Consider the following 13,368-nt stretch of genomic DNA (forward strand, 5'->3'; position numbering starts at 1 on the left):
AGTAACATGGAGACAACATTGGACATAATGCAGGAACAAGACAGGACGGTGCAAGGAACAGTACAAAATGCTAGTGCAAAAAATAAGCTAAGATTAAAAAAAACTACAAAAAGTAGTGCAGTCAGTATATATATAGTGAGTGAGTAGAGTGTAGTGTGTGTGTGTGGCGTGATACGAGTGCGATGCGTCCAATACAGTACATTCAGATCATGTGCAAGTGTGTGTATGGGTGTGCGGCGTGATATGCGAGTGTGGTGTGCTATGCAGTACATTCAGGTCATGTGCAAATGTCTTTGTTGATGAGGCTGATGGCCGTGGGGAAGAAGCTGCCTCTGGCGTGCAGACGTGGTCCTCGTGGCCCGATTCAGCGTCCTGGAGTTGTGCAGGACCAGGAGGGAGGGCAGGTTGTAGCCGATCACCTTCTGGGCGGATCGGATCATGCACTACAGGTTGTCCCTGTCCTTGGCTGTAGCGGATGGTGATGGAGGAGGTGAGATTGGACTCGGTGATGGAGGTGTAGAAGAGTACCATCATTTTCTTTGGTAGTCCGAATTTCTTCAGTTGCCTCAGGAAGCACATCCTGTGCTGTGCCTTCTTCGCGAGGGAGATGGTGATCTAGTTCCCATTTGAGGTCCCGGGAGATAGTGGTGCCCAGGAAGCAGGAGTCCACAGTGGACACTGGGCTGTCAATTCAGTGTGATGGGGGGGAGGGGGTTGGTTTCTTTCTAAAGTCTACAATCAAACAAGTCAGACCTGTTTGCTCTGTAGGCGAACTGTAGAGGGTTCAGGAGTGGGTCAGTGATGGATTTGAGGTGGAGCAGAACAAGGCGCTCGAAGACCTTCATTACTACAGAGGTCAGGGCAAGCAGGCCTGTAGTCACTAAGGCCGGTGATCTTTGTTTTCTTGGGGACAGGGATGATGGTGGAGGTCTTGAACATGGTATGTCTCTAGTGAGGTGTTGATGTCAGTGAACACCTGGGAAAGCTGATCAGCAAATAACTTCAGCATGGAGGGGGAGAATGAGTTTGGTCCGGCCCCTTTCCTGGGGTTTTGTAACAACTAGAATCGCACACATCTAGCTGGTGGGAGCTTGGCTGAGCGTTACACATGCAAAGAGCCCTCCACTCTAAACTTAATTTCCACTCTTAATGTGACAACGTTTGGATCCCGTGTGGATCTTTGTCAGGTCAATGCATGGGACACCACAACTCAAAGTTTTGGTCACTTACAACATAGTGGGTTGGGACAGGACCAGGACACAAACTATATGTCGTTTTCTAGAGGGGAACCCGCAGGACGGAACCTCATTAGGCTACCTGGTCTCTTTGGAAAGGAGGACCGCAACCTCAAGAGTAGTAGAGAAGTAGAGTTCTCAAGAAAGGTTGAAGAACCTGTAGAAACTGGGGTGAAATGTTGCCAGAGTACAACGGTAGATCTTTCTAGATAGAAGGAGCTCATCGGTAAAGGGCTTCGTTGGTCGTCATTTATTGCTATGCCGTATCCAACTGAACAAACTGCTTAACACAGTATAACCCGGACTCTTTTCAGCATGGCCTTGGTCAGGGAGTCTGAATGGTGGCGGTAACCTCGACATCCCTCCCAGCCTCTCTGGTCTCTGGGTGCTGGAATGGGGCTCAAAGTCTCTGGAATGGGGCTCAAAGTCTCTGGAATGGGGCTCAAAGTCTCTGGAATGGGGCTCAAAGTCTCTGGAATGGGGCTCAAAGTCTGGCCGGAGCCCACCGAGGATCCTCTCTCTGGGAACCTGTCCCATCGGCATCAGACATGGGCATCAAACGTCTGTCGTTAATTAAAACCAGCGACAACAGACACCCGGCTCAGCAGGGGGCCGCCGCGCGGGGGGGCACTGTCGCACAACGCCCCTATTAACCCCCCCCACGTTCACACAGACAGCAGCCGCACATTCACAAGTGGCCCTCTGGCCGCCTCTGCGTTTGTTCCACAGCAGGGGTGGGGTGTGTGGGGGGGGGGGGAGTGTGTGTGATCTCCCTGCTTGCCAGCGGAGAGAGAGAGAGGGATGAGAGACGAGAGGCAGACTAGACTCCGGTGCCAACCGCCCTCTCCACGCGTCTGCCAGCCAGGGCCCCGCAGCGTGCCAAGACGCTGCCACGGCCGGCGATGCCCCGCCTGTGTGTCTGCCAGCCTCCAGGGGAATCCCCCCTGACGGCCAGCTACCCGCCGCTCCGGCTCTATAGCCGGCGTTTTTGACAGCTCTGTTGATTGGCCGGAGACCGACCCTCGCCAGCGCCCCGGCGGTGCTCCCGGCAGACAGAGGCAGTCTGGGAGCTGTCATCAAAGTCCTGTTTTTACAGGCCGATGGTCCCAGGATGCTGAGGACGAGAGTTGCTTGAGCCGGCCGCACATGGAGCTTCTGTGGAATAGCAGTGGTGGCTGTAGCAGTGGGTGTACTGTTACAGGGAAATTGCCCTTGTGTTAAATGTGTCAATAGTGGTTAAGAAGTGGGTATATACAGTATGTCCTTCAAATATAAGTGGGTATACTCTGTGTATCTCCGTAGCCTATACCCCTAGACTACTGACCTGCCTTATTACTCCATCGGAGACCGTGGAGGAATGTTCTGGAAAAATGTTCTAATAGGTGATAGCCTATAGGACTATTCTAACGAGTTCCAATTCTAATTAGTTCCTTCCTGTGGGTGTTTGAGTACCCTTTAGCCCAAGGAGATTATGCGTGTAAGAGGGCGTAAACCTGACCATCAACCTGTTCCCTGGGCTAACAATATCTCTGCTCAGGTAGACATAGCTAAATGAGCAAGGATGACCCTGGACCAAGTCACATAGTTAAAGCCCACTGTCAGAGCTAGCGCAGGGGAACAGCTACACATTGAAGTCTGAATTATTACTAACAGTTTTCTGAAAAGGACTTGATAACATTGAGTTGTAACGTTGAGTTGAGGATGTATTCATCAACTGGACTAAATGAGAGACCTATAATTGGTAAGTGAACTCTCCCAGTGACGTGTTGGTAGGCTACAAACAGGATTTTGCTTGATTCTTAGATTATGAAGATTCTCGGGTGTGTCTATGTGTGTGTGTGTGTGCGTGTGTGAGAGAGACCGAGAATAGACCATCTTGTTTTAAAGGAGTCTTGACTGTTCATCATTTGGTAACCTTTTCGCCAAATCGGTGGTTTTAAAATCCTCCAGGGGTGATGACACAGCCTGTGTTACACGAGAAATTCCGGGACGAATTTTCGGGGAAGAACCAGCTTGGAGCGTCTTACGTGAAGTTCATAGAGTGCGCTGGGGCCAGGGTCGTACCCATCAAGTGAGTTCCACCTGTGAACGAGAGACCTAGAATAGAGGCTCCCTCCCTTTGGACCCCGCCCCACCACCACCACCACCAATAGTACTTTTTATACCATGATTAAGACTTTATTGATCCCCCCCCAGGGATAAAGTAGGCATTTCAGCATTGAAAAAAAAGTGGTTGGACAGTAGAGGGAACTAGATACAGAATAACAAAAGGAAGACACAAAATAAGCACCCTATCTTGGGGGGGGGGGGGGGTTAGCATCTTAAAAAGGGATATCAGGGGCTAAGTGCAACCAAATGTACAGTAACTGTACAGTATAGAATAAGACATACAGGGTCCTATGTACCATAACTCCACCACAACTAGCCTACTCTACCATAACATACTGTACCATAACTCTGATCTCTCTCCCATCATGTCACAGACTGAACCAAACGCAAGAGGACTACGAGAGACTCTTCAGCAGTATCAATGGGTAATTTAACCTCGCTCAGTATTTAGCGCTTTAAAAAATAAATTCAAAAATACACCTACATGGCCATGCGGGTGACTGACTTCAATCCTTCTAGACTGGTGTTACCAGGTGGACGGGTCTTCGTCAATAGTTCTGCCCAGCCCCAGTTCACCAGCGTCTCCAGGATCATGTTCGACCTGGCCAAGGAGGTGAGTGTAGGCAGGGAGCCGTTTGACAGAACCCAACCGTCTGTCATGTGCGTGAATTGTCATATGGGTCTGTCACGTTAAAACTAAAACACCGGCTAGCAGCCACTACGCTCTGTGCACACGCTCGAGGTAGCCCTACACTACTAGGCTACACTGAACAAACGGTAACTGCCTGTTGGATACCACGCGAACTATCACCGCGGTAATGAATGCATCGAATTTGTCATGAATCGGACTTCAAAATATCCCACTAAGGCCGGGTATCGGCAAGAACCTCACGATACCATGCGCGTCACGATACATGGGTCACGGTATGATTGCGCTTGTCACAAATTGTGGCCAACCTCTTGCTTTTGCTAGTAGGGGCAGGAAAAAGTAGTGTTGAGCCTTAAACCACGGGAAAGAAACCTCACCAGGTCATCTCCAAACCAGCCGGGGGCAGCAAACACATGACAGGGGTCAAATAGTATAAAATGAACAACACAGGCCTAAAGGCAAGTCAAACTTTACTCTGACCGTTTCCTAGGTGTGTGCTCTCTCCTGTCAGCTCCTCAGCGTTTTTTGCCTGAGGGTGGAGTGAGATGACGTGTCAAAGGTGTTCTCTCTCTCTCCCTCCCTCCCTGCAGGCTAACAGCGAGGGAGACTACTTCCCCATCTGGGGCACCTGTCTGGGCTACCACCTCTTGTGCTACCTGGCCTGCGGAGAGGTGCTCCAGACGCCCTCCAACACCAGCGGCGTAGCTCTGCCCTTGACCTTCAGCAGAGGTACTACCCAGACCTACAGACAGACAGAGAGATAGACCTACAGACAGACAGACCGACAGACAGACAGACAGCTGCCTCATAGGATAGACGGCAGAGATCCACTACCACTCAAACAGAAAAAATAAATAAGTCAGAGAGCGCATTTTATCACTTAGACTTTCAGCATTTACAGTATACTGCACTCACAGAGTGTCACTGAGGCTTGGTCGAGGATGCAGACTCGTTTTTTTCAAGCACCATCGACGTAGACACGGTAGACCGATTAAGAGTTCGCCCACGTTCTCAATCGACATCACACCGCCATGGGCGTCACAAGCTCGCCCCGCCCCCCCCCCCCCCGCCTGATAGAAACAAGCATCAGACAGCCCCCCCCCCTGGTGACCCCATCCTCCCACGGTGAGCTCTACTGATGCACCCGTATCTCCCCTCAGACGCCAAAGACAGCAGGCTGTTCGGGAACGCCCCCGCCGACGTCCTGGACGTGCTGGCCACAGAGCCAATCACAGCTCACGCGCACAAGTTCTCCGTGTCTGTCCAGGTGGGTGTGTGTGCGATCACAGGGGTGTGTAGCCTGCTGTCATTAAACTGGGTGACATTTCACGTAATATGACAGGTCTACTAGGGGTAGGCATAGATATTAAACTCATGGAGGTAAGGCTGGGGTCAGGTTTACTCCTGCTGCAACTCTTGGTTCTTTTAAAACAAGCCTGAAGACTTTTCTTTTTGCCACTGCTTTCTAAGAGGAGCTATGTTTATCAGTATACTGCACTGTAACTTTTATTCCTGTATTCTATTTGTCCTGCTTTTTGTTTAAATGTCTATAATGACTTGCTTTTTGTTTTAATGCTTTTAATTTGTCCTGCCTTTTGTTTTAAATGTCTTTAATGTCTTGCTTTTTGTTTTAATGCTTTTAATGTCTCATGTAAAGCACCTTGAATTGCCCTGTGGCTGAAATGTGCTATATAAATAAACTTGCCTTGCCTTGCCTTGCCTTACTCCAACAAAAAGCACTAGCCCAACAAATCTCCAACACATGCTACAATAATTCCACTGGGTTTCCAACACAGCCTACATTTACAATGTTCTGTCAACATAAAGTGATAGAAATTGAAATTAACATATCCATTGGGGTCAACACACCTGACTAAATGCTAACATGCACAGCTGGCAGAATGATACTGGGCTGGTATGGAGGAAACACTGCTTCAGGTGCTTCAGTAAACGTGTGTGTGTGTGTGTGTGTGCATGTGTGTTCTGTGTTCTTCATCCTGCTCCTCTGTTTCTCCCCTCATGACTCATGTCTCCACAGACGCACAGCAGCAACGAGAAGCTCCGGCGTTTCTACAAGGTCCTAACCACCAACTCTGACCCCAATGGGGAGATCGTGTCCACCATCGAAGGTCAGACTAGATCCTTCAAACCGTTGCCTTTACCAGTCGGCCGACCTCTGTTCTGTGATTTCGGCTATTGAGGACCAATCTCAAAAGTCTTCCCTCGATTCCTCTCTCCTTGTCTCCTCTTCTCCTCCTCTAAATACACCTGAGGAGTTCTCTGGCAAGGAGAGAGGACACAAGGAATTAATGAGACGCTTTTTGCAGTTAACCCCTGATCACGTGTTTCCCCTGGTCTCTGCAGCGCGCGACTATCCGTTCTATGGGACCGTTTGGCACCCGGAGAAGAGCCTGTTTGAGTTTAACGGACCCACCACCCCCCACTGTCCCTCAGCGGTCAGGAGCGCTCTGTACATGGCCGACTTCTTCGTCAACGAAGGTGCGGTCACAGACATCCTCAAACCTATTAAAAAAACAACAACATATGCTTTACAAATCACTTGCAGTCTGGTCAGATACCCACAAGGAGGTGATACTGTGTGTGACCTAACAAAAAAAAAAGTTTCTCATACACATTTGATTGCTCAGTTCTCCGTTTTTTTTTCCCTCAGCGAGGAAGAGTCAACATCGTTTTGAGGATAAGGAGGAGGAGAGGAAAGCTCTGATCCACAATTACCAGCCTCTTTACACGGGCGACGTGTGTGTCTACGAACAGATGTACTTCCTGTGACAACCGATGAAGGGATTATTCATCTAACCCTGTGCACATGACATGTACTACTGTGTGATGGGGATATGATGGGCACAGGGGTTTTATAATTATAGCCTACTGTATATTATGTTTCTGTACCACAAAGACAGTTCTAGGTGACAGCTAGGCCTATAGGCTTTGTGGGCGCCAATTGGCAGCACCTGATAATTGCAGCAGCAGAGTGACTGCTTTTCTGTACACAAGCTCATTAGCTGACTTTGTCCCCTGGGTGGAAGGGACTTTAGATTGTCCTCTGTATAAAAAAAAAGAACAAAAAAATCTAGTGCACAATTTGAGGAGAGTAGGCCTAGTGCGTACTAGTTAAATACTAGGCGATACACATAAAACGAATTGTCACGAGGGCTACCCAGACCTACAGACAGACAGAGAGATAGACCTACAGACAGACAGACCGACAGACAGACAGACAGCTGCCTCATAGGATAGACGGCAGAGATCCACTACCACTCAAACAGAAAAAATAAATAAGTCAGAGAGCCCATTTTATCACTTAGACTTTCAGCATTTACAGTATACTGCATTCACAGAGTGTCACTGAGGCTTGGTCGAGGATGCAGACTCGTTTTTTTCAAGCACCATCGACGTAGACAAGGTAGACCGATTAAGAGTTCGCCCACGTTCTCAATCGACATCACACCGCCATGGGCGTCACAAGCTCGCCCCGCCCCCTCCCCCCCCCCGCCTGATAGAAACAAGCATCAGACAGCCCCCCCCCCTGGTGACCCCATCCTCCCACGGTGAGCTCTACTGATGCACCCGTATCTCCCCTCAGACGCCAAAGACAGCAGGCTGTTCGGGAACGCCCCCGCCGACGTCCTGGACGCGCTGGCCACAGAGCCAATCACAGCTCACGCGCACAAGTTCTCCGTGTCTGTCCAGGTGGGTGTGTGTGCGATCACAGGGGTGTGTAGCCTGCTGTCATTAAACTGGGTGACATTTCACGTAATATGACAGGTCTACTAGGGGTAGGCATAGATATTAAACTCATGGAGGTAAGGCTGGGGTCAGGTTTACTCCTGCTGCAACTCTTGGTTCTTTTAAAACAAGCCTGAAGACTTTTCTTTTTGCCACTGCTTTCTAAGAGGAGCTATGTTTATCAGTATACTGCACTGTAACTTTTATTCCTGTATTCTATTTGTCCTGCTTTTTGTTTAAATGTCTATAATGACTTGCTTTTTGTTTTAATGCTTTTAATTTGTCCTGCCCTTTGTTTTAAATGTCTTTAATGTCTTGCTTTTTGTTTTAATGCTTTTAATGTCTCATGTAAAGCACCTTGAATTGCCCTGTGGCTGAAATGTGCTATATAAATAAACTTGCCTTGCCTTGCCTTGCCTTACTCCAACAAAAAGCACTAGCCCAACAAATCTCCAACACATGCTACAATAATTCCACTGGGTTTCCAACACAGCCTACATTTACAATGTTCTGTCAACATAAAGTGATAGAAATTGAAATTAACATATCCATTGGGGTCAACACACCTGACTAAATGCTAACATGCACAGCTGTATAACGCTTGTAAAACGTATTTTTTGTTGAACTACTACCTCAATAAAGTAATGCCCATCATGCTGAAACATCTTTCTTTTTCACCTCTCGCGTGTTCATCTCATCCCGTAGCCTAGGCCTAACATCTTAGGACATTTTAGCTTAAAAACTGTGGAGGAGTCACCGTTGGTATTTCCAGATGGAGACCAAGTGGTAAAAGGCAAAAAACCGTTTCTTTAACGCTGTCTGTAGGGGGCGGTGAAAGACCGCGTTGGGGCTCCTAGTCAAACGGTCGACAGTGGTCGGTTCATCCAGCTGTTCCCCGTGTGAGACGTTCATTCAGCGGTAAAATATGAAATGGGAAACCTATCTCCCGAAGAGGAAATCCACAGCTTGGCATGAGGAGGTTGTCAAAACAAGCGCACAATGTCCACTTTCATGTCTGCGAACGGGACCAGGCGTCGCGGCGGACAATGACCTGTGTTTTCCACCCCGCACAAAGTCTCCTCTGTGTCGGGGCGAACACCGCGGCCCCAGCTCTATTAGAGGGCTGATTGGCCGAGTCCTGCCCGGCATGTCCGCTGGTGTGTGATTAATCACCGTGTAAAGCTCCAGAGCTGCGTGTCCTACGGTGGTGGTGAGAAAACGACGTGTGGCCCGTCAGGGACCCTGCGCTGCGATGCTGGGAGCCCCTCGCCCGAGGTCATCATCCGTCGGTAGCTAATGAAAGACCGGGGGTTAAGTCATCCGTTTGACATGTGTTTCAGATTAACGCGGCAGAGAGAGAGGAGCCAGCAGCGGTAGGCCACTGCTACAGTAGTTCACTCCAGTTGTATTTTTAGATGTCGGATGAAGAGTTGAGGGGCGGTAGGCACCCTGAAGCGACACAGGCCAGCGGTTCCCCTGTTTGACCAAAGCTGTGCTATTTACAACTCAATTAAGACACACACACGCGTGCGCGCTTATGTGTGTGTGCGCGCGCACGCGTGTGCGATCAACTCCTAGGCTACTTTCAATAACCGCACGAAAGCGCACTGTACAGTAGCTAACAGTAGGCCTAGTAAATGGCATGTGTTCCGCACGTGTGAGTTCCTGGCGAAGTGGACGGACCCATCCCTCCCCAATACCACAGACCGAAAGCCCGGGCCGCGCTCCCTTCCAATAACCGAGCATGACAGCCGGCCCCGTCTATAACCTGGAGTTCAAACGGGCCTCTTTGTCAAGCGGAGGACTATGGGCTCGAGTGACTCATTCAGCAGCTCCGCACCATTCATTCAGATCCAGCTCCCATCTGGTTCTCTGTAAGTCCTGCAACGTGGCTGCGTGTTTCTTTTGTATCTAACAACGGCCATCCCTCCATCCCTCTGTTGTCACTCCAGATAGGGGGGGGGGGGTATGGTGGTGAGCCTCCCTGTGGAAGCAGAGGGTTCCGGGGGGTGGTGTGTGTGTGGGGGGGGGGGGTTCTGAATGTTAAGTGAGGGTATTAGGTCCTGGTATGGGGCACAGGAAATGGGGATGGGAGGCTAAGTGCGCCTGGGCTGCGTGCTAAATGGAAATGTCATAGTGATAAAGAGCGCACCTCCGCACTGGGAGTGTGCGTGAGTGTGTGTGTGTGTGTGCGTGCACGAGTGTGCGTACGTTTGCTGGTGTGCATATCTGCACGGTGTGTGTGTGTGTGTGGGGGGGGGGGGATGTACTTGAGGGGCGTACTGTACATCCTTCTGCTCACCATGAGCTGCAGACGGTTGGTCAGATATGAGGCCCTGCGGCAGGTTTTACACACACACACTCTCTCTCTCCTCCCCCTCTCTCTCTCTCTTTATCTCTCTCTTTATCTCTCTTTGTCTCTCACTGTCTCTTTCGCGCTCTCTCGTTCTCTCCCCCCTCTCTCTCCCCCCCCCTCTCTCTTTCTCTCCCTCTCTCCTCTCTCCCTCTCTTTCTCTCCTCTCTCTCACTGTCTCTCTCTCATTCTCTCCTCTCTCACACTGTCTCTCTCTCTTTCTCTCCTCTCACTGTCTCTCTCTCATTCTCTCCTCTCCCCCTCTCTTTCTCTCCTCTCTCACTGTCTCTCTCTCATTCTCCCTCTTATATGCAGTAACAGCTCATTTTCCAGGGATTTCCAGGGACTTGACTATGTAAAGTCACGCATCGAGATCCCCCTCTAGATTAAAACAAAACAAAACGGTGTGTGAATGGGCCCCGGACGTTATAGAGCATGCTATAAAACTCACACCGAATAATATAAAAAGCCAAACGAGTCCCCAGGCCACCGTAGCCGGCCGCACGGCGGGAAACCAGGCCAGGCCGCGGAACGTTCCGGAACACAATGGGCCCTCTGAACGCAGGCCTGGAGAAAGACAGACATCCAGCATGTAAAAATCACACAGGGCTGGGGGGCTCCTGTAGGGGGGGGGGGGGTTGGTGGGGGGGGGCAGCTATGATGCGGGGTGCTATTGAATTTAGCCTGGCGTAATGCAGCATGAATGAAGTCTTAAAGATATCAGCTTCCAGTCAATAAACACCAGAATCAGACAAGGTTCAGCCCGGGTTGAACATGTGGGGGCCGGGTCTTACACACACGCACGCACACACACACACGCACACACACACACATATACACGCACATACACACATACACGCCAACTCACTCAGACACGCACGCACACATACATATACACGCACACTCACTCAGACGCACACACACACACACACACACATACACACGCACAAACACACATACACGCACACTCACTCAGACACACACACACACATGCACACACACACTTTACGAGTCCTCTGTCCACAGGGTCAGGAGACACTGTGTACATTACGCCCAACGTGTAACTTCACAAAATCAAGGCCGTAGCAGTACAGTATGTTAATATCCTGGGTCAGTAACACTAAACTAACCAAACATTACATTCCCCTGAATACAGTAGCAGCACAAATGCTGTTTGACAGTCTCCTTTCTCCTTCCAAGTTTCTCCAGAGACAGAACGGTCGTTTTTTCTTTGCTTTTTTTTCATGTTTTTTTTTCTCCCATCATCCCTCAGACGCGGGGGTCACTCGGGCGCGTTGATCCGAGGCGACCCGCGGCGAGGCTTTGGCGGCGACGTCTCATGTGGCGATGGCGTCCGTGTCGTGCCAGCTCCTCGGTGTCGCTCGGGCGGTGTGTGTGTGTGTGTATGTGTGTGTGTGTGTGTGTGTGTGTGTGTGTGGTCGGGAGGAGACGGGGGGAACGGAGGGAAGGAGAGAGAGAGAGAGAGAGAGGGAGGGAGGGAAGGAGAGAGAGAGAGAGAGGGAGGGAGGGAGGTAGAGAGGGAGGGAGAGGGAGGGAGGGAGAGAGAGAGAGAGGGAGGGAGAGAGAGGGAGGGAGGGAGGTAGAGAGGGAGGGAGAGAGAGGGAGAGAGGGAGGGAGGGAGGTAGAGAGGGAGGGAGAGAGAGAGAGGGAGGGAGAGAGAGAGAGAGGGAGGGAGGGAGGGAGGGAGAGTAACCAGGTCAAACCAGACACCCAGCGTGCTCCACTCATCCCTTCCATCTGTCCATCTGCTTCTCTCTCTCTCTCTCCACTCCTTTTCTTCTGCCATCTTGTCCTTCCTCTCGTTGTCTTACACTTTATCCGTCCCTCTGTTTTGACCTTGCTTTGAAATGTCTCTCATCTTCGTTGATCTGGCACGTGCCCTATGGTTCTCTTTTGACGCCCACACACACATGCAGGCAGACCCCTCTCTCTCTCTCTCTCTCTCTCTCTCTCTCCCTCTCCCCCTCTTTCTCTCCTTGGGCCGGGGGCATGTGGTTTGGTTGGGCAGGAGATTAGAGAAGCATGTCAGCCTGTGGTATTGAACAAACACATCTTTCATTTGGCCTTTCTTCTTCCTCCTCTCTCTCTCATCCTCTGCTTCTCTTCTCCTCCATATCCATTTCATGCTCCTCTCCTCTCCATTGTCCTCTCCTCTCTCCTCCACTCTTCTCTCTCCTCTCCTCTCCTCTTTCCTCCACTCTTCTCTCTCCTCTCCTCTTTCCTCCACTCTTCTCTCTCCTCTCCTCTCTCCTCCACTCTTCTCTCTCCTCTCTCCTCCACTCTTCACTCTCCTCTCTCTCCTCTCTCCTCCACTCTTCTCTCTCCTCTCCTCTCCTCTCTCCTCCACTCTTCTCTCTCCTCTCCTCCTCTCCTCTCTCCTCTTCTCTCTTGTCTTAAAATTCGGCTGGGCACAATTATAAGCAGAACGATCACGTTTTTTTCCTCGCCAGAGAGAGAGAGAGAGAGAGAGGGAGAGAGAGACGGAGGGAGAGAGAGAGAGAGAGAGATGTTGTTACAGTATATTTGTGTGTGATGGAGAGGACAGGACTGGAGGAGGAGAGAATGGGCTTCATATGCCGGGGGTTGGGGGGGGGGGGAGAAAGAGACAGATCTCCTGTTGAAGGAAGAGAAGTCTTCCCTCTCTCTCTCTCTCTGGGATACATCAGAGGCCAGCTCCTCAATTTGGGGGGAAAGTGGTTTCTACCACCTCTTATGCTTTCATTTATCTTCAGCTCACTTAGTCTGGCCGCCCGACACACACACACACACACACACACACACACACACACACACACACACGCATACACGCACGCACGCACCACACACACACACACACACACACACACACACAACACACACACACACACACAGTTGCTTTGATTTCTGATTGCCTTAGTTTATGTGGTAGGAAGCTCAGGTTACTGGACATGACTGTGTGCCAAGGAAGTGTGTGTGTCCGTGTGGCGTGTGTGTGGTGTGTGTGTGTGTGTGTGTGTGTGGTGTGTGTGTGTGTGTGTGTGTGTGTGGTGTGTGTGTGAGTCAGCCAGTGTGCCAGTGGTGGGAATAGCACCGTTTCTATTATTAGCTTCCTGTTCGGGAGCTGGTGCCTAGGATCTGATACTGTTCTCTCATTATCTGCCCGGTGCAGGAAGACTGCAGCTACACACACACACACACACACCACACACACTGTACACACACTGTACACACACACACGCTCAGCTCTCAGAGCTACATGGAACAAAGGCAGCCCT

At 50.4% G+C, this 13,368-nt stretch overlaps 1 protein-coding gene across 1 annotated transcript; it reads left to right on the forward strand.

Annotated features, from left to right (window-relative positions):
* Positions 1-3,190: 3,190 nt before the first annotated feature.
* LOC311322026 (gamma-glutamyl hydrolase-like) lies at positions 3,191-6,783 on the forward strand (the record flags this gene model as incomplete). Its single annotated transcript, XM_084454037.1, has 8 exons — positions 3,191-3,306; positions 3,719-3,769; positions 3,864-3,957; positions 4,584-4,722; positions 5,154-5,260; positions 6,032-6,122; positions 6,358-6,492; positions 6,665-6,783. 8 exons carry the CDS (start codon positions 3,191-3,193, stop codon positions 6,781-6,783), a joined length of 852 nt encoding a protein of 283 aa, XP_084310163.1.
* Between the last annotated feature and the right edge of the window lie 6,585 nt (positions 6,784-13,368).

Source organism: Borostomias antarcticus (assembly GCF_949987555.1).
Source record: "Borostomias antarcticus genome assembly, chromosome: 19".
In the NCBI taxonomy this organism is placed as follows: domain Eukaryota; kingdom Metazoa; phylum Chordata; class Actinopteri; order Stomiiformes; family Stomiidae; genus Borostomias; species Borostomias antarcticus.